Source organism: Hyposmocoma kahamanoa, unplaced genomic scaffold (assembly GCF_003589595.1).
Source record: "Hyposmocoma kahamanoa isolate Upper Pololo Valley unplaced genomic scaffold, ASM358959v1 224, whole genome shotgun sequence".
NCBI lineage: Eukaryota > Metazoa > Arthropoda > Insecta > Lepidoptera > Cosmopterigidae > Hyposmocoma > Hyposmocoma kahamanoa.
The window spans coordinates 12,701,776-12,723,178 of record NW_020653743.1 but is presented as its reverse complement, the minus strand read 5'-3'; the positions used below and the strand labels follow the sequence as shown (position 1 = coordinate 12,723,178).

Here is a 21,403-nt window from a genome sequence, read left to right as displayed (position 1 = left end):
GTAGTCGTTATATTTTGGTTTTTTGCTTTTTGTCAGTTTTGTCTTATTTTATGTTGTTTTTTGTTTTTGTTTTATTTTTTATTTTGTTTTGTTGTGCTTGTCTGTGTTATAGATATATATATGTATTGTGGCGTTGCAATGAATGTTTATTTTATTGAGGTAAAGACTATAACTGGGACACCAACTCTCGCATTGACTTTTATAGATTTGACCTCTTCTCCTCCTGACCTTTTATTTTTTCTTAATTCAGCTATATCATAGGTGACTTATGATCCGACAGACTGATATTGGCCTGATCAAGACTGATCTGACCAAGACCGTCCTGACCAAAACTGACTTGACTATTTTTTCTCTTGCCTTTGACGCCGCCTGCTTGGTATAGCCGGCTAGCAGGCGGTGGACTGACAGAATGTCTGTTTTGGTTTGTCATTTGTTTTGGATTTTTTTATGTTTTATTGAGACGAAATAAAGAGCTATTAGCATTCTGATTATTTCTTCATTTTCACAGTTTCTTCTCCGGTCAATCGCCTTAATAATCTAAAATAGACTTTGCAAAGCAAGTTTTAGTATCTAAATTAAGTAATCTGAATTTATTACTATATAATTAATTAAAATTGCGACCCACAAGTTTGTAGATTCTAATAGAGAATTAGACGCGTGCAAATATAATGACGAGTCTTTACCGTGGACTTAGTGTACCGTAGCGATAAAAAACAAATTTTACAGGAGAGTTTAGTGCGTGGCTATGAATGTCTGCGGCATTATTATTGGGTACTTATTACTTTTATTTAAGTATACAAGAATGAATCACAAACAGAACTGGGCATGTAATAAAGCCACAAGTAACCCTACGTTAAAAGTGTTTATATTTGAAAACTCCTATTTAAGCATGATTGCGGGATTTTCTAAATCCACTCGTATAGTCACGATTGTAATAATAAATTAAAAAAATATATATCGGTCCTTATTACACTATAGTAAGATAACTTTACTATCGGTTGAAATCGACAGTTGACTTCTCTCTGCTACAAATAAATTTTTTTTCTACAATTATTCAAATAAATTGCCTCAGGTTACTATCAAATCCAATAGGCGTGAATATTCTAAAATTTCACATCGAAAATACACACCTGGACCTAATTCGATTAATAAAATTTAAAAAAGTAATTCGTGCGAAATCAGGCATAAAATCTTTGAGACAAGACAAATTAAATTAAGAAAGACGACTGTACTTTCAAAAAACGCGTTACATTTAGTTTTCAACTAATATAAAAAATTAAATACTCTGTGCTAGAGCAGTAATGAATGGTGAAATAAAAATCGTGTTAACAAAAAATAGGGTAAGGGAGACAATAGACGACCTTTATACCCTTAAGCGGTTTTGACAAACGACTGGCGAATAAATCTTATTCAAATATCCGATCGTGCATAATTGATTTTGACGTACAGTAATTAAGAAGTTATAGATATTAGACAGACGGTTAATTTTCTTTGTTGCAAAACCATTTTTAACGTTTCAATGACTTTGCTATAGTTTCCTATGAGAAAGTGATTATAATGTTGCATGAATAACTATGGTTGTGGGTTTGATTGACTGAGATTTATTTCTTAAACGATAACTATGACGAATAGATTTTTTTATGATATTATTATAACAAATAATAGTACGAACAAGTCGTGCGCGCGGTGCTAAGAGTCTATACAACTTCAAATGGCATCGGGTATTTTTAATTTTTATAATATCAAAAGATATATTTCATATACGTGAGATTATATTATGACTGTCCTATAAAAACATAAAGAAGTTGACAACTAATTTCGTTCATAGAATCTTTAAACCTCTCTCTTATAAAGTTGTTTTAATTCGCAAAGATCTTATGCGCTCTGCCGCTGCGCCCGTCATCCTGAGACATAAAGTTAACAAGTCCCATGTACCTGTAATTACATCAGCACTTTTACCCTTCTAAACCGGAACGCGATGATAGAAATAGATAAGGTGGCAGTACTTCCCTGGACGAACTCTTTCACAAGGAGCTCTACTGATGCTAACATATTATCGGGCTAAAACCCGGGCGGGTTTTAACCCATTGCCCATCTCTAAACCCAAGACCCACGGAAGAAAGAAAAGAATGGAAATGGCATCAAGCAACATTTGTATCAATACCCGTGTCGCCACACGCACACATTTGAATACGTAATCTTACATTAGTACTAAGATAACATAATTTTGATTGGTTACGTGAGGCGCACTATAAGTTTCCGGAATAAGTAAGAAAAAATACTATAAATGGTGAGAAATGAATTTATTGTTTCTCAAAATATTCTTCGTAACTGGTTCTTAATTTTTGGAAATAAATAAAAGTCACAAGATGCCAGGTCGGGACTGTACGCGGGATGGCTCATTAAGTCAAAGTTGTTCACCTTCGAAAATTTATTTGTCTGTCTGGCCGTGTGAGAACTGGCATTATCGTGGTGCAAGATGATACGGCGTTTACGGTTATTTTTACGGAGTTTGTCAATAACTTCCGACAAATAAATGATCGTGCACCAACCACTATTCACGATACATTTGATTTTCCACAGCAACAGTGGCCACGTGCCCAGTTTTATTAAAAAAGAAGCAATAATCCGCTTAGAGACACTTTGCACGCGCGCCACTTTGGTAGGTTTCGGCTCCGACCGCTCGATTGCTGCTTTGTTTTGGGATGGTAACCATAAATCCATATTTCATCACCTGTTACTATGTCCCACACCAAATTTGACGCCCCTTCGTTGAATCTGGTAAGCATGGCGTTGCACCAAGTGACGCGATCCGTTTTTTGAGACTGAGTCAAATTGTGTGTGCCTAAAGGTGCCCGAATCTCATGGTATGTCACATGCCTGTCTGGTTTTGATCACACGGCGCACAGCACCGATGTTTTTCTTGTTCACAGCAGTGGACGGGCGACCAACACGAAATTCGTCACTGAGATTCATACGATCACGTTTGAATTCTACAAACCAGCTATAAATAGTCGTCTTGCATGGTGCTTCATCGCCACAAGCAGTATGAAGCCGAGCGAAGCTCCGCTGAGCTGTTAAATTACACTTAAAGTCGTAGAAAATCATACTTCGAAAATTTTCACCAGTTAAATCCATGGTGATGTAGACAACCAATTTCCAAAATGACGCCATAATGTAAAAACAAGTGACAATCAGATGAAACAAACTGTATTCTACAGCCAAAGAGTTCCGTATTCAAATTTTGTAATTACTTTTTAAATATTGTTTATGTAAGTGGCCAGTTCCGAAAACTTATAGTGCGCCCTATGTATAAATTATCAAACGAAAATAGATAATAATAAAAAAGTTTTGGTAAAAAAAATTGAAACTTATTCGGATCTAATAAGGTTTTATTATTACTAGTCACATAAAAGCTAAAAATCCTATGGACATAAACTTCTTGGAACAAAAGCGAAAAGTTCACAATCTACGGACAGGGATGTGACATTTAATTGATATCGACATTATGTTTCATAACTAACGGAATATTGAACTAGGCATTGCTTTATACTTGCTATAAAGCAATGCCTAGCAAAATTAAGGTTAAACACGGAGTATGTGGAAACGGCATTTAAAGCAATTTCTTCGAGAACTAGCGTTGCTGACTTTTACACACACACATTTGTTACCAAATACACATGAGGTTTTACTACACGCAAATATTACTTAATATTAGCTACGCAGGCATGTGCGTATACGTAGCTACATGCTACAATCACAGTATTGATGATTTATTATACTGTCATCGTATTTTCATTAACCTACTACATTTCAAGTCAATCCGATCACTGGAAGGGTTGAAATATTAAAACATCATAAAAATCTTTATTCTCCCTGAAATATGATATATTTGTTCAACAATTACCTCTTTCTGAACTGGCTGAACATGACTACACCTATAGCGTCGACGAGCTTGTCAAGAAAATGAAGATACTTATTTCCGAAGGCGAAGAAGCTAATCATTTATTTCATGAAAACTTGACCAAAAATAACTGACAATGCTTCAGAAATGTTTTCACATTTAGATGTGGTCTTATAATTTGTGAAGGCGACTCTGAGTTTCATGTCCACGTGATCAACCAATTTCATTCTCATTTATTTCTTAATGAATTTTTCGATTGTTATTAAAATATAATAATTTAATGTGATGTCATAAACTGCCTATAGCAAATGGTGCTACATTTAGTAGGTACCCAGCTTTTATTACCTGTTGCTTCAGCCCATTTCTTCTTTAAAAAGGATCCGGCGGGAAACTAAAAAAAAAATCAATACAAAAACTGCAACTGTAAATCATGCCTGTGATAAAACTAAGAACTCAAATGGATGAAGGTGACGTATAATAAGCAAGTAGGGAGATAGGAATCATGAAGATAAGGGAAAGAAAATCTCTAATCTCATAAAGTCTTCATTTCATACTCCACGAACTTACGTGTAATGTAATATTATCGATATTGTACCTCTTCTATCTATATTTCCTTTTTTTCTATCTATATATCGTTTTTACTTAAATTTAAAATTTAAAAAAACTATTGCAAGTATCGGGATCAAACATTTAAGTAATCAAATTGTTAGTTTACATATCTGTAAACAATTTATGTTTACACATTGGTACCGTTATAATAAAAAAAATGATGAACTTAACCAAAACCGGGTTTCTAAATACAGAGTTTCTACATATCGATAATTTGATTACAACACGCGGACACTGAGCGTCATTCGAATTGTTCATTTGACGGCGGCGATGGCTAGCAACTAATGTATATTGTTATTACCGAGTTGCAAGAAAATAGTTTTGTTTCGAAATTATTGTATTGTATTGTTCAAAATATTAGAAAATACAGAGGTTTAGTACTTACCGATGAAATGAAATCACTCCCGGAGTATTTTTTAAACTTTGGCTTCTTACGCGACATGATATAATGGCACAATTCTGTTTTTTCCACAAAATAATCATGTATCACATTTGAACGCCGACTGACGCTCTGTTGACACTCATATGAACGTCTGTTCCTAAGCTAGGTAATGCAGACCCGCTAACCAGTCTATTACTAGTATTTATGTGGTCTGTGCCAAGACTCTCTGCGTGACAGACCTGCAAGGTAACTATTCAGCTACAGAGGCAGTTAATATACGTTATGTTTTTATTTTTCTTCGAACAGGTATTATTTCTTTATTCTTTATTTTATCAATATCATCACAAAATCTTATACGGATATAAATATCGTGTAATTAGTTTATAAAAAATGGAAGATATAAGTAAGGCTCAACTCACACTGGCGCAGAGTCGGAACGTCGCGACGCGTTATGTTTTTCGCCTATAGCATATTCATCTCTATTTTCCCATTATTAAGGTACAAATTAGTGTTTTGCAAATATGGAATCGAGTGTCGACGCAAGTCACTTGGGCGTCGTGAGGCGTCAGACGCCGACCATACTGTGATCCCGGCGCACTAATGCGAGCATCGTCACTCGCTTGTCGCCAGGCGGTGTAGTTGAAAAACACGACGCGACGCGATGTGTGTTTTATTGAATGTCAGTTGCAGGCAATGTGGTTTGTTATAATTATTAATACAAAAATAGAACACTTAGAAAAAATTCCTTCCGGCTGGATTCGAACCGACGTCTTCAGTGTGCCAGACGCTATGCCAACTAAGCAACGGAACGAACCAGCGGACCTCACGAACTTTTCTATGTGCTTGTTGTGGCATCTTTGTATATGGTTTTCAACGACTTTTTTAGCCGTAGCGCCATGTATGAGAAATCTATGAAAGATATAAGGTTTATCCACAATCTCTTTTTATGGTACGTGAAATCAAAAAGTGAACTTCTAATAGCAATTGCTTTTTATTCTCCATAAATCGTCATACAATATTATTCTGTAGTTCTACATCATTTAAAATGGTGATATATCAATAACTTGTATTATATTTTTACACCCTTTCTTTAACTACAAAAGATGTATATTACACACATATCATCAGGTGGGCTGTCACCCTAAGCCATCAGCAATAAAAAAAATCTACAATACCACATTGATACGATAGTATTGTACAATAAAAATCACAAAGTCGCCGGCAAAATCTACTTTTTGAGTTATGACAAAAAGATAACCAATATACGCATTGTACGGCACCCTGTTAACGATATTTTGATGACTTCCATACAATAATGAAATAATAAAGAGAAAAAAAATGCGAAAAAGTTTATGAGACTTCTGTGCAAATCCCTATGGGGCGAATCGACCAGTCGACGGACAAAAAACTTTTGTTAAAATAATATACAATCTTAAGGTTATCAATGAAATTTTTATTTTGAAGCTTATGGGATGGCTTTTTTGTCATGCAATTTGGATGAAAAACTTTTTTTTATTATTAAGTAACGGACATTAAAGACGTACCTGTTTCGTTTTTGTTTTCTTTCATTCATTTCAACTGCCTCGGTGGCCTGATGGTTACCGTGTCACGCAGAGGTCCCAGGTTCTATTCCCAGGTCAGGAGAAATATTTGTATTGTCTACATTTATTTCTCTCGTGAGTTTGAATGTAATTTGTGCTTGTCTAAGTGTGTGTCCACCCGCGATACAGGATGTCTCTGGAGCGGGGTTACGAGTGTTGCTACTTTGTAAGTTTCTGTTTAGGATAACTTGTGCTTTTGTTTTTTTTTTTCTCATTTCAAACATTTGTTTTGTTCTTTTTTTATTCCACTTTTTATCATCTAAGGAAATTTAAATTCGACCATCGCTATCGGTTTTTGTTGTGTAAATTATTATTTTATTTTATTTTCTTGTCTACTTTCGCGCTCCTCAAATAGCTTAATTCAAGGTGTGTACTAATTTTGTTCCATAAATTGCCTGTTACAAAAACGTGAGACCCTAGTTCCTGTCAGGAAGGTTCTGGCTGAAAATCAGTGCTGTGCAATTTAAGTTTCATTTTTTATGTGTATAGTATGTAATAAGGCCACACGTGCAATGTAATAGTCGCAGTAGAGCTCCTTGTGAAAGGGTTCGTCCAGGGAAGTACTGCCACCTTATCTATTTCTACCATTTCGTTCCGTTTATGAAGGGTAAGAGTGCTGGTGAAATTACAGGTATATGGGCCTAGTCAATTTATGTCTCAGGGTGACGGACGCAGTGGCAATGCCCATAAGATCTTTGCGAATTAAAACAACTTTTTACGAGGAAGGTTTAAAGATTCTATGACCGAAATTAGTTGTCAACTTTTTTATGTTTTTTAGGAGAGTCATAAAACCTCACGTATATAAAATATATATTACCTATTTCTGCCACAAACCAGTAACGTAAGCATTAACTACGTTCCAGTTTCGAAGCGCAAGGGTCCACCTCTAAGGGTGGCAAACTAGGTGATGAATGACTTTTGAGGTCGGTTTTTTAGTTCTGTACTGTTTATTTTTATTGTGAAAATTTTTAAGAATTGTGTTTTCACACCGTATTGTACACGGTATATATTATATTCGATTAATTTAGTACTTTCACTGTTATGCGGGATCAACCAAAGTCACTTCAGGTTGTATATATTCTTAAATGATACAGGTTGTTTGTATTCATTACTACGGGCAAATAATGATGTACCTACCGTGTTAACAATTATCGTTTAACAGACAACTAACTAATTCATATATGCAATCTTAATCCAATCAACTGAACCTAGCATGTATCCACAAATTAACGTAATCATGTATTTAATGAACGGTTAAACTGACAAGCGGTAATCGCGTGACTTTCCCGCGCGGGCGCACGCAATTTTCGCGTGATCTTTGCGTGAAAACGTTGTATTGACAGGTGTGGGGTGACGTTTATTGGGGTACGCGTTTGGGTTCCGCAAATTAAAATGTACTATGACAAATTTGTTATAGCTGTTGTGTAAAAATCGAGTATTTGCATAGTTGGAGGATATATACTAACAGTAACTTGTGATTTTTGTGAAAACATATGGAAAATAGTCGAATAATTTTTTACAATGGCAATTTTATTCGTGTCACCATTAAATTGACGTAAATGGAGATCAGTAATATACTACCGGACACATAATTCGAACCACCTCGCGATTTTGCATTATAGGGGCTAGAATACAAAAATAGTGTTATCATCGAAGAAAAAGGTTTCCCCTGGTTTTGCAAGTGCAATTTTCCAACGAGGACTCATGTAAAAGACTTACTATATACGAATATACTAGTTTCAAAATTGCGAAGGGTAGTTCTTGATCAATCGAACATTGTTCGTCGTCGTTCATAGGGCATTTCATACTGATACGAGGTGGCTCGAATTATGTATCCGGGAGTGTATATACCTACACCTCTGAGAAAAGGACTGATCATAATGTATTTATCTAAAGATGAAGATGTTTGGTATGTAAGAGCCATGCCACACGGGCGCTGACGGTGCGTCGCGTCGTCGAAACGCTATGATTTCAACGCACCGAGTGCCACACGTACAATGCAGCAACGTCGCTTAATTACGCAATGCTGCACACCTTTCAACTGTGTCCGCGCACCGTTTCAACATACTATGTATGTTTAATTTCACTTACATATATTTAACTGCCTTCGTGACGGGTACCATGTCAGTCTGCCACGCAGAAATTCCGGATTCGATTCCCGAGCCAAGAGAAATATTCGTATGGCCTATATTAATTTCTCTCGTGAGTTTGGCTGTAATTTGCGGTTGTCTGTATTTGTGTCCACGGCACCCGGGATACAGGGTTTCCCTAGTGCGGGGCTATGAGTGTGTGCGTTATGCATTATGTAGCACAACGCAGCGTTACCGCTCAGGCGTCGCAACGCCGCGCCATCATAACGCAACGTGTGGCGTGGCTCTATAGCTGTACTTCATCGCAGGTGCGATGTATTTATTATACGAGGTTATGAGCATGAGCAAGACTACTTGTTCTCAGGATATAGTACATTTCGTTCGTTCTTCTTCGCTGTGGATGTCAGATCGACTGTTGTTCGATTTTATATTTCCGAAACGGAATAAGAAGTAAAAATTCACAAAACGCCTTTCCACAGGCCTCAGTTTGAATAACGAAATTATGTATTTATCCTTTTTTCGCTATATAATCACATCGGACTTTGTTCTCCGGATAAGTCGTTTTGTTCCATAACTTTTTACAAAACATAACAAATTTATCAAACTGTTATCATATCTGGCACTTTCTAGAACTGTATTTGGTAGTAAGTTCAAACGTGCAAGCGTCCTCCTCGACGATTCCCATCCCCGTCCTGCACAGAGTTATTACCGTTTAGAGCGATCTATGTAAATCTTTTTATTTTTGTATGAAAGCAAAATCAGTTGAATTATTAAAAGTAATGGAACAAAAGTTGTTGTTTACGATGTTATTAATACAGTCCTGGGAGGCTAACAACATTATCATTTGCACAAATTTCAAAAATGACACTGCATGTGTATGTTGGAGTATTTATTACACCTTTTTCTTAGTGTGCCGCATCTTTACGAAGGTTGCGACCATTAATTCTCATTTTTGAAGCTGCCGCACGAAAGAGGGAGCGTGTGCTAAGATGGAACCAGTCTCTTAGATTCTTCAACCACGAGGTTTTCATCCTGCCACTTGCTTGCTTTCCTTGTATTTTTCCCTGCAATATTAGTTGAATAATCCGGTATCTATTGCCCCGCCAGAATACTGCAGCTTCCTTTCCTTTACAATTGTGAGTATATCCAATTTTTTTCTCATTCGAGGAAGAACATCAACATTGGTGATTTTTTATAACCACGATATGCCAAGCATACGTCTGTTCAGCCACATCTCAAAGGACCTCCAGTTTAGAGCATAATGCTGGGGGTCAAGGCCCACCAGCCCATACCTAACAGCAAGATACTGAAGACACAACAGCGGACCAAACGCATGCGGAGTTTTATTACACCACAGAACCCTAAAGTCCGTGTGCAATCAGCCGATGTGATAAGCAGCAGAACGCAATCAACCGGAGTTTTTACAAAATCACGTATTAATGTGGTTTTATCACGATAGTGTTTCTAGTTTAAGTTCTAGTTCCAAGTAACAAAGTTATTTGTTGAAATCCGTATTAGGATCGCGGACCATATTTGAATAATATTTTTTTTATGATATCAAGAGACGGGATGAAAAAGTGCGCCTGGTGCAATGTGTGTAATGCCACTCAGAGCTTTAAAACACAAAGATCTGAGAGGCACGGCCGCTGCGCTCGTCAGCCTGAGACATAAGTTGATAAGTCTCATGTGCCAACCGTGACCATGGGACCTGTAAAGGGCCCGAAACGTTGGTTTTTTTTAAACAATTAAACGCGATTTAAATCCTGAAAAATAGTTTCATTTCGTAAGTCTCATGTGTTTATAATTTCACCAGCACCCTTACCCTTCGAAACTGGAACGCAGTAATGATGACATTACTGCTTGGTGGCAGAAATAGGTAAGGTGGCAGTACTTCCCTGGACGAACTCTTTCACAAGGAGCTCTATAATCCTACTAAAAAAATATTTAGTGTGTAGTGTGTGACAGTGGGAGACAGTCGTATTATGTATATATCCATATTTTTTCTCACAAATTGTCACCCCAATATCGTTAAGTATGCAATTTAAATAAAAAAATCTTCATTTAATGACCACAATATTTAAATAAAAAAGACCGAAATGTTCTCAGGGTATTATGCAAAAACGCTGCACCTAACAAAACTAAATACATCGAAGAAATATTAGAAATAATTAATCAAAATCATCCTAATTCCTTCAAGTGTACTTGTCTACATATTTACCTAATCTGTCATCCTTAACATAGTTGAACTATATCTTTACGAATATTTAAGAAAAATAAATGTGCTTTATTATTTAACAGTATAAAATTAAAAATTATTCGCAAAATATTCAAAGTGAATTATCACAGAAAACTTAGTCTTGAAAGCTGCGCATAAGATAGTATTTTGCATAAAGTGTAGAGCAAGGAAATAGGGTTGTCAAAAAATAATTTGCATACTTTTGCAACGCCACAGGCGTCGAAATTTCTTTCAATTGAGCACTTTAAAAATGCTAAAATTATATTCAAGTTCCCAAAATGCGTTTTAAATTTTATTCCTAAGCAATAAGGGTTGAATATATTTAGTTAATTTTTTTTTTAGTACGAAACTTGGTAATGATGCGTTCAGAATTACTAAACAAGTTTTGTCTATTTAGTATACGTAACGCGAATTCTTTTATTAAATTTCGTTGTCTAATAACAAATGATCTACAAAATGTACAGATGCGTATGCAAATCACAATATTACGTGAGAAAAAAATTGAGTGTAGAGTTTTTTCTAATCGATGTGTGATCTGATTTGTAGGCACTTCGATTAGATTAAAAACTTTTATTTTACTTTTGTTTTATTGGTGACTTTATTTACAATATCGATATCAAATGAGGGGTAGAGCAGATCGTGCGCCAGGTGGTGAGTAAAACACCTGTTCATAACAGTTACAGTGCCACTCGGAGCTTTAAATCGCAAAGATCTGAGGAGCACTACCACTGGGCCCGTCATCCTGATTCATAAGTTGAAAATTCCCATGTGCCTGTAATTATTATTTATCGCTTAATATGCAGACAAAAAAAATTGTCGATTCGGTTAAAAACGGTAATTTTGTAACATATTTGCAAATTTACGACCATTAAAACAAACATAACGGTTGAGACAGTCTTATGTACTCAGAAATTTAAAAAAAAACACGAAACGGTTAACAAACTTAACGCTGTTAACGCTAAAAATGCAATCAACATCGAATATACAATTACACTTATCAGAAACTGTAATTTAGTCAAAGGTGTGCGTGTGTTTACAAGTAGTGTTGTAAACAAACTAGTTTGTATAAAAGTACCGGTATATAACACGGTACCTGAGGCATTCCATCACGCTTGTCTCCTGCCCGAAGACAAAGAAGCTCGACCAGCCGTCTTCTTCTTATCGTATCAATGGCATACACTATGATGCTTGCTATCTAGTGAAAGGATTTGTTAATTGACGTAATGTATTCGCCTATTATTGGCTTTGTTATGTCTTGTCAAATAAGGAGGAGGCGACTTCAAAAAAGGAGGAGGTCTTCGATTCGATTGTATTTCTTGTGTATGTATTATAGCATGATAACTCCGGCATTTGTAAACCGATTTTGATGTTTCTTTTTTTGTTGGAAAGAGGGTACTTCTCTGCATTTTAATTTGAAGAAAATATTAAAAGTCCATACGGCGAGATATACCGGGACGTTAAGAACAGAATAAGTGCAGGATGGATAAAACGGCGACAGGTCACAGGCACTATTTGCGATCGACGAATGCCCCTTAAGCTAAAGATGGAAATATACAAGACCGTGATTAGACCTGTCATATTGTAGGGATCAGAATGTTGGGCGATGAAAAGGGAGGATGAACGAACTGTGCATGTAGCGGAAATGCGAATGTTGAGATGGTTATGCGGAGTGACGAGAAAGGAATGAGTACACAAAGAATGAGTGACGGAAAGGATGAGGAGTAATAGGTTAGCGTGGTATGAACATGTTATGCCGAAGGAAGAATGTCATGTGACGAGAAGAGTGTTAGGTATGAATGTGGAGGAATATAAGGGGAAAGGAAGGCCAAAGACAAGATGGATGGATTGTGTGAAAGATGACATGGATAAGAAAGGTGTGAGTATAAAATGGCGGCTGATAGGGGGGACCTAGCGTGGAATAAGGATGAGACTAAAAATCCATACGTTTCTGTAACCGATTTCAATAAAACTTGGCAAATAGAAGTAAATCCACGAACTTTTAAGGTAGATTTTTTTATAATTATTTATATTTAAATAGGACCGTTATAAAATTCCGCAAATACACAATTCGCTCTGGAGAGGTCGTATCATATTTTAACCAACTTCAAAAAAGGAGGAGATTCTCAATTGGACTATATATTTTTTGTGCGTATGTTACAACGATTAGACGATTTGTGAACCAATTTGGTTGATTCTTTTTTGTTGGATAGATGGTACCTCAGTATTGATCTCATAATTTGAAGAAAATATTGTTTCTCTAATAAGGGTAGCAAATTACGGAATAAATTACGTTTATTGGACTTCAACCACTTATCGTTAACCGTTTTCAATAAAACTTCCCAGATAGATATTTCTCACAAACTTTTGACGTTGGTTTGTTTTATTATAAAAAAGGTATATTTATATAACTTTCATTTAATAAAAGCACTTTTGACGAACGGTCATATCTAAGTTCAAGTGTACACTTTGTTGGCATTTACAAAGATTATACCAACTGTCTCTTTCTTTATTCTTCTATCATCTTCAATTTCTCTAAAAATATCATCAGTGTTACGTACGGCTTCCACAGACGAATCCGGGGGAAACAACAAACATAATGCTTGTATAATGAAGAGACTGTCGTTAATTGCTACAGGAAGAGATAATTATCATAAAGCAGTAACTGTAACTTCAGAACGCCATTAAATGCAGGTCCGAGAAATAAACTTGATATTACAAAATTTATGCGTCTTGGTTATAATAAATATTAGTATAGTATGTAGTAACAAGCCTATGGGATTGGGGGGACACGTTAGCTGGATGCAACTCGAGAAGTGAGCGAATGTCGTCCATTCCTTTGGTGCTCGAGGATGGAAGGCGTCGGCGGAAACAGCCGAGAAGGCGTTGGATCTTGGTGGATTTGAGAAGGAGAAGGGAGCAGTGGAAGATTTTGGGAAAGACTTTGCAGTGAGATAAAATATCTTAATAAAAAAAACTTAAAAAAGCATACTGAGATTCATAGTCTCTTCCTACCCCTTAATACCTAATAAAGGGGAAAATATAAAAGACCTTGATTAAAGCTGTCGCACGTATGGATCAGAATGTTGGCCAATTAAAAGGGAGGATGAACGAACTGTGCATGCAGCTGAAATGCGAACGTTGAGATGGATAAGTGGAGTGACGAGAAAAGATAAGATAAAGAATGAATACATCAGGGGAAGTTTGAAAGTGGCGCCAGGGACGGAAAAGATGAGGAGTAGGTTATAGGTTAGAGTGGTATGGATATGTCATGCGGAGAAAAGAAACTCATGTGACGAGAAGAGTGTTAGGTATGAATGTGGATAAGGGGAGAGGCCAAGGAATAGATGGATGGTGTGAAAGATGACATGGACAAAAAAGGTCTGGATATGGAAGTGACGTCTGATAGTGGGCATAGTGGAAGAAAAATACATGTTGTATTGACACGATACGGACAGGAAGGAGAAGTCTCTCTTAGTGGAAGACATACACGTGTACGCGACGTTTCTAAGTCCAATTCAGCACGTGTAAATGTTAAGGTTTTTTATGATTCTTAGTGACGAAGTGAACAAATTCTGCGCCGAGTAAGCGACACGCCTTAAATCAATTCATTTTAAAATAGAGCTTCGAATCTATTTCATTTGCATTGCACTGCAGCTATGAGATATAGTAGTTTCATCAACATCCTTCAAAATCAGAACGCAGTAATGACTCACTCAGCCAGATTAAATTTGATGCGGACAAGCTGGGTACACCAGGGGACGAAATTTAAAGAAGTGAATGTACTCGGGATTTTGGAAGAGAAACCAACTACCCTGAACCGATGGCCAGATTTTTGCATAACTAGCTTTGCAGCTTTATTTCAGTTATTCTCTTACATATGAAAAAAATATTTTTGTCCAACGCCTTTATGATCATCATTCATCTACTTCATCACTCATTTCTAGTAACAGCGAGAGTTGTTACTAGATATTTTTAGTAAACTAAATCTAGAATATTCGATCAAAGAACTTGTAACAATGTGAATGATTCATATGATTGCAAAAATGTTTCAAATAATACTAACCGTAGCAAAGTAAGTACAAATCTTTTTGTGTCTTTTTAATTTCTCTATTCAAATTCTAAATTTGTCTTCTTTTTGGCGTCCTTTTCATGACATACTTTTATTCTGCGGCTTGTCCGAGTATTTATATACATACGTAACTTATTTAGTAAACTCTGTAAGAATATTTTTTCTGGCTCACTCATTGTCGGCACCCGATACACGTTCTTGTTTTTCGCTACAATAACCATCACTTAATGTTAACGATTGTCTTATCAGATATACAAATTGTGCATATATGTATACCGTATCTACAATAATCAATACAAAATGGTAAAAATAGTTAATACTCACGTCTACACCACCATTGTTCCAGGGGGGGAGCGCGTAGTGGGAGGGGTCGTGGTGCCCCCCTCCCATATGCTCTGCCATGACGGACATCCAGTGTACGAGGCCTTGCGCGCCGCCGCCGCCCGAGGTGCCTGTACCATACAACATGAGTCACACACTTTTGTATGAAAGTCATACAGTTTCCATAACGAATTGTAAGGAATTATAATGGTAAATTGAGTTCACAGGTTTTTGCGATTGTTAGACATTGGAAATGAAACTAGTTTTTTGGAACTTAATCGCGAATAGGTCCCTGACCCTTTATAGGTCCCTGACTCTTTATAGGTCCCTGACTCTTTAAAGGACCCTGACCCCTTTACAAATGATCCTTATGTTCCGAAAAAATTGATTCATTTCCAAGTATAATTATTGTGGTTTGTGAAAAGAGACTCTTTATGATATTCATGCAAAGTTATTTGAATGCCTTAATATTATTACATCGCATAATGCATGTTATACGGGCTACGCATATTGTAAATAAACTATTTACTACAATAACTCCATTAGATATAGAAGAAAAGCTGACCAGTAGGCACGGCGGCGGGCTGCGCGGCGGCCTGCTCCTGCCCCCCGCCGGCTGCGACCCCCCCGCCGCTCCACACGAACGCTGACGACGCGCCTGTCTTCTGGAACAAACAACTTTGTTATGATACTGTTCTGAGTGTACATGACAGAAGAGAAAACGTAGAGCAAAGAGAGTCTAAAGAAAACCGATATAATCTGGTTCGAGTCGCGACAAACCGTTGTGCTTGAGTTCATCGTAGTAGAATAGTGAGGATTTTTTTATGATTCAAGTGACGGAACCAACAATCCGTGCGCCTGGTGGTAAGCGACACGTCTACCCGTGACAGTTATAGCTTCACTCAGAGCTTTAAATTGCAAAGATCTAAGGGTCACTGACACTGAGACATAAGTTGACAAGTCGCATGTGCCTGTAATTTTACCAGCACCTTTATTCTTCAAAGCACTTCCTTCCCTGGACGAATTCTTTCACAAGGTCTACTACTGCTAAAATACCTAAGGATATCATAAAACTAAATAATATCTGAAAAGTTCTGGTTAATGTTGCCTATGTCAGGTCTTATGACACAGTGTGGACAAATTGTAAATTCTTGTTAGAACTTTAAAAACAAATCTTATGAGTTACGGAGCGTCATATTGATACAAATTACCTCATCAGCAGAATCTGTCTCTCCATTCTCATCATCCGAAGCCTCCAACCCCAAGTTATTTGTCAAAAACATGTTCCTCGGATACAAAGAATAACAATCCGCAACATTTCTCCTCCGTTTACCGAGATTCGCCAAAAATGTCTTGTACAACTGCGTTGGCAGAAGAAATGGCGAACGATTTTGAAATCCATCCTTAAAAGCTAAGTTTTGGTTTCTAAATGGATTAAAGTCAAATTCAGGTAGGAACTCTTTTTTTATCAAATCCGCTACTGGATGTAACGCTAATGCATTTTCTGTGTAATCCAGAGGAGTTACTTCTTCATTAGGCCCATTGTTCTCCAAGTCACTGCTTTCAGAATTGCCTTCGCTGGAATTGCTGTCGTGTTGATCTTTATTCTGACCCTCATCAGAATTAAATTCTGGGTATTCTCTTTTCAAATTCATCGCGCTCTTATAAATGTTTGTATTCGAAAGCGTTACTGACATTTTTTTCTTCTACACGGATGTTTTTTTTGGCTCCTCGGACAGCGTTTAAGCCAATAACGATTCTTTCTATTGGCACTATGTCTTAAAACACTTATTTAGAAATATATAATTCACTAAAGTCTAACACTATTTATATATCATTTAATTGAAATAAAAAATAAATATATTCTTTAGTAGTTAAAATTATTTAGGTATTATTAGGAACTATCGTTGGATTAGGAGGTGCCTGGACCAAAGCTGCAAAAACATTAAGATTTGAGATTTTTACGAGGTTTATTATATATATTTTAAGTATATAGCCAATTCAAAACATATTTATAGCTTCACCCATTTCGTTTAGTTTTATATTTTTCTATTTCTATATTGCTTTTATCTTCAACTTTATCTAATTTGAAAATTTATTTCTTATTAGAAACGTAGCTTATTAGACGATCTTTTATTTAAAATCAATTATTTTACTTGCTATTATTGTTTTAAATTACTTAATCATGTGACTGTTGACGAATTACTTAATGATGTGATTCTTTTTAAAGAATCATAAAAATCGGTTCACAAATACCGGAGTTATCGCGTAACATACGTACAAAAATAAAAGACAAACACACAGTCCAATTGAGAACCTCCTCCTTTTTTTGAAGTCGGTTAAAAATGGAGGTTCGTCATGGGACGAATCATGGGATTAAGTAATTTAAAACAATAATAGCAAGTAAAATAATGGATTTTAAGAAAAGATCGTCTAATAAGCTACGTTTCTAATAACGAATAATCTACGAAAAATCTATAGACGAAAGAGGGTATTTGAAGAAAAACATCCACCTCTAAGGGCTGTTCACGCATTAAGATTCATTTTTATAAATAGCGCCTAATTTTTATTATAAGGAGCAATTATTTTAATGGTTGATTTTGCTATTGTCCTATTCAAGGTGTTTTTCTCTCTCAATATACTTTGAGTCGTGAGAACTGATTTTTATTATCTCCGTAGAGTGGCGAACTAGGGGATATTTAAATAAAACTTGGCAAATGGATGTATTTCCACGTTTTTGAGGTCGGTTTTTTTTAGTAGTCTATACTAAGATTATAGTTATTCAATCCGCCGCGGTGTACAAAGCGTCAACACCTAAGTCGCTGTACATTTGTCTTCGTGGGTCTTTTTGTATTCACCAATACGTCTACCTACCGGCAACAGGCCCTAACAGTTGCACTGTCACTCGATTCAAAATCGCAAAGATCTGAAGAGCACTGCCAATGCACGCCTGTAATTTCAGCAGCACCTTTAGCCTTCAAAACCAGAATCCAGTAAAGCTTACATTTCTGTTTGGCTGCAGAAATGGGTAGTTGTGGGAACTCTAGACACTTCCATGACCCTTTGACATTAGGACTTGGGATATTTTATCCCGAGTTGTAACTCTAAGTTTAAAAATTAAATTTTTAGATTCAACTGAATGCAGCTTTCACGATTTGAGTTCAAAATAAAACTCATAATCAATAAAGACGCACTTTTTATTGTTCTGAATCAAAACTCTATTGTATATGGTACCCAGAACCATAATGAGTTTCCAAAAAAAAGAACATCGTATTTTTGCTAATTAAAATATCAATTAAGACGCTACTCAAACGCTACACTGCCTCCTTATTGGTTAAATTGGCCTAAAAGTCTTGCAAACGGACCATAAATCTTTATAAAAAAAATGATTAGTTAAAATAGCCTTTATTACTTGACCAAATTCTATTCTAACTCTTCGGTTTTTTGTTCTGTAGCTCTTGTTTGGTTTTCGTCTAAATATATGAAGAGGCTGTGTGATGCAACCTTTGCTTACACTAATAAATGGATTAAATTTTATTAAAAAAAAAATATTGGTCCTGTTTCATAATTTTATTTACTAGTAGAAAAAGCATTATATGCAATCATTACATAATAAGGTCTTAAAATCTCGTACCCATTCCTTAGGCCACTCGGCTTTAAGAACTCTAATTATGCCACGATTGCATTTTTATGAGAAATAGTCTTTTACTATTTCGGCTTCCTTGATCATATTGCCCATCGGCATCTCGATTGACTGATTATCAAGTGACGTCACGAACAAGTCATGTATCTGGTGGTAAGCATCACGTGTACTCATAACACATGCAGTACCACTCATAACTTTAAGCCGTAAAGATTCTGAGACATCAAGTTGAGAAGCCTCTAGTGTTCAAAACCGGTTAATGCTCACATTACTGCCTGGCGGCAAAAATAGGTAAGGTGGCAGTACTTCGTAGGACAAACTTTGTCACGAGTAACTCGATTGCTGCTATTTGGCTTTTTTGGTTCTAACCGCCTCGAAAGAAGCTGAAAACCGAACAAAATGAAATTTTCAGGGAAGAGACCTTTAACAATGAAAAACAACTAAGAAAATAAATTTAGTTGCAATGTAACTCCTTGCGAAAGAGCTCGTCCAACTAAGTACTGCCACCTTACCTATTTCTGCTGCCAAGCAGTAATGTCAGCAGCACTGTTTTCCGGTTTTGAAGTTACAGGCACAAGGGACTTGTCAACTTAAGACCCAGGGTAACAGCGTTACTCAGATCTTTGCATTTTAAAGCTCTGAGAGGCATTGCAACTGTTTTGGATAGGCGTGTCGCTTACCACCAGGCCCACGACCTGTTCGTCCCGTCACATGGCATCATTGACTTACAATTATATGGATGTCGGGTCCGCGCTAAAAAATGTCCGAACTTATATGGGCGTTAAAATCGTATACAGAGCGTCATTCACGCTGTAGTCTTCGTTTGTTCGACTGACAGCGAAGCAAGCAAAATTTGACAGTACTGCGACATTACAATTAAAATCTAAACGTTTTAGCTTTTTCATATTCCTTTACATGTCACTACGTTTAAATAGGTTGACTTGGGACATTTTTTTCGTGGTTTTTGTATTAGACCCCGTCGTCCATTTATTTGTAAGTCAATGCATGGCATCATAAAAATAGTGCTAGTCGGAGTTTAAAAACATAAATCGATAAAGGTGACCGACGTAACTGGGTCGTTGTGTAAAACTATTTGGTCACATCTCAGAATTTTATTATCGCCTTTCTCGACGTTCTATTTTTAAAATGCGATTTCGGAGTACGGTAATAATGAATCTAGGTTATCACGTCGATACCTGAATATTTTTCATGGCCATCATCAACCAGCAAAAGCACAGGCTTTTCAAAGGTTGTGAATCCTTCTTTGATATGCTTCATCACAATGTTTTTCCTAGCGATATCGAAAGATATTTTTACTAAACATACAAATGTATATAACTTAGAAATCAACGTCTATAGAGTACATGCTGCTTCAGAGATTCGATCGATTTCTCAATTGAGAAGCCAGCCGTTCTCCTACTAGGCTATTATCGCTATTTTTTTTAAATAAAATGGACTTGCTCTTGACCGCTACCTAGCACTGGAGCAAAGATAGAATCTACGATTGAACGAGCTCGCGCAGAGGATACCTATTCAGTCGCATCACAAAGATACTCGGGTTGTATGTAGTCGGAAACACAGTCGCAGGCTGGGAACTCCATTCCTGGACTGTGTGCATAATTAAAGATGAAAAACGCTTAGTGTGCCTGAAGGAAATATCGACAAAGTAAGGATGATATCCCGCCGTACGTCAGAATGTCTGATGGTAAAAGGGGGCTGACGGGATGAGCAGATGGAGCTATTTCATTTAGTTCTTATAGTACAAGATTTGTTTTTATAACATCAGTTGAAGGGACGTACAAATCGTGCGCTTGGTGGTAAGCGACACGCCTAACCACAATAGTGACATTCAAGGCTTTCAATCTCAAAGATCTGTGGGGCACTGCCACCTTGTCCCATGATCTGACAAGTCCCATGTGCATGTAGTTTCACCAATATTCTTCAGAACTAAAACACAGCAATGCTCACGTTACTGCTTGGCGGTAGAAATAGGTAAGTTTATTAAGGCAGTAACTTCCCTAGATGAACCCTCTCCCAACGAGCTCTACTGCTACTAAGTAGCATTAAGTAAGGCTTGATAGATCTTAGATTCACATGATAAGTACCTTTTTTCTACAGTATCGGGAAATAAGATCCACATTTTTATAAATCTAATCAATATATAGTTTTATGAATATATATCGAGTTCTTAGGTTTTCGCGATTGTTACACATAGGAAATGAAACTATTTTCCTGGATTTAAATAGTTTATATTTGTCTTTTCAAACAAACCAACATTTCGGGCCCTTTACAGGTCCCATGGTCACCGTTGACGGGAGTCATCTGCGATTTAAATCCGAAAAAATAGTTTCATTTCTTTTATGAATATATTTTACATATCACCCTAAATAGGTCTTTTTTATATATAAAAACTAAGTGCGCATTTGACCTCTATCGCAGCTGATGGAAAGTGACGAAGAGGTCGAGGATGTAGCATGCACACCTAAATAATACCTATACATATATAATATAATATAATATAATATAATATAATATAATATAATATAAT

The 21,403-nt window shown here is 36.5% G+C and overlaps 1 protein-coding gene across 3 annotated transcripts in view; it reads right to left on the bottom strand.

Moving 5' to 3' along the window:
- LOC113228123 (zinc finger protein rotund-like) overlaps positions 1 to 21,403 on the bottom strand; it is a 285,092-nt gene that overhangs the window by 204,780 nt on the left and 58,909 nt on the right. For all 3 annotated transcript variants that reach the window (XM_026461303.1, XM_026461300.1, XM_026461301.1), the window contains exons 2-3: positions 15,778 to 15,877; positions 15,216 to 15,343 (exon numbers count right to left, since the gene is read on the bottom strand). In XM_026461303.1, coding sequence (XP_026317088.1) covers positions 15,216 to 15,343; positions 15,778 to 15,877 — 228 coding nt within the window. The remainder of the gene's footprint in view (positions 1 to 15,215; positions 15,344 to 15,777; positions 15,878 to 21,403) is intronic.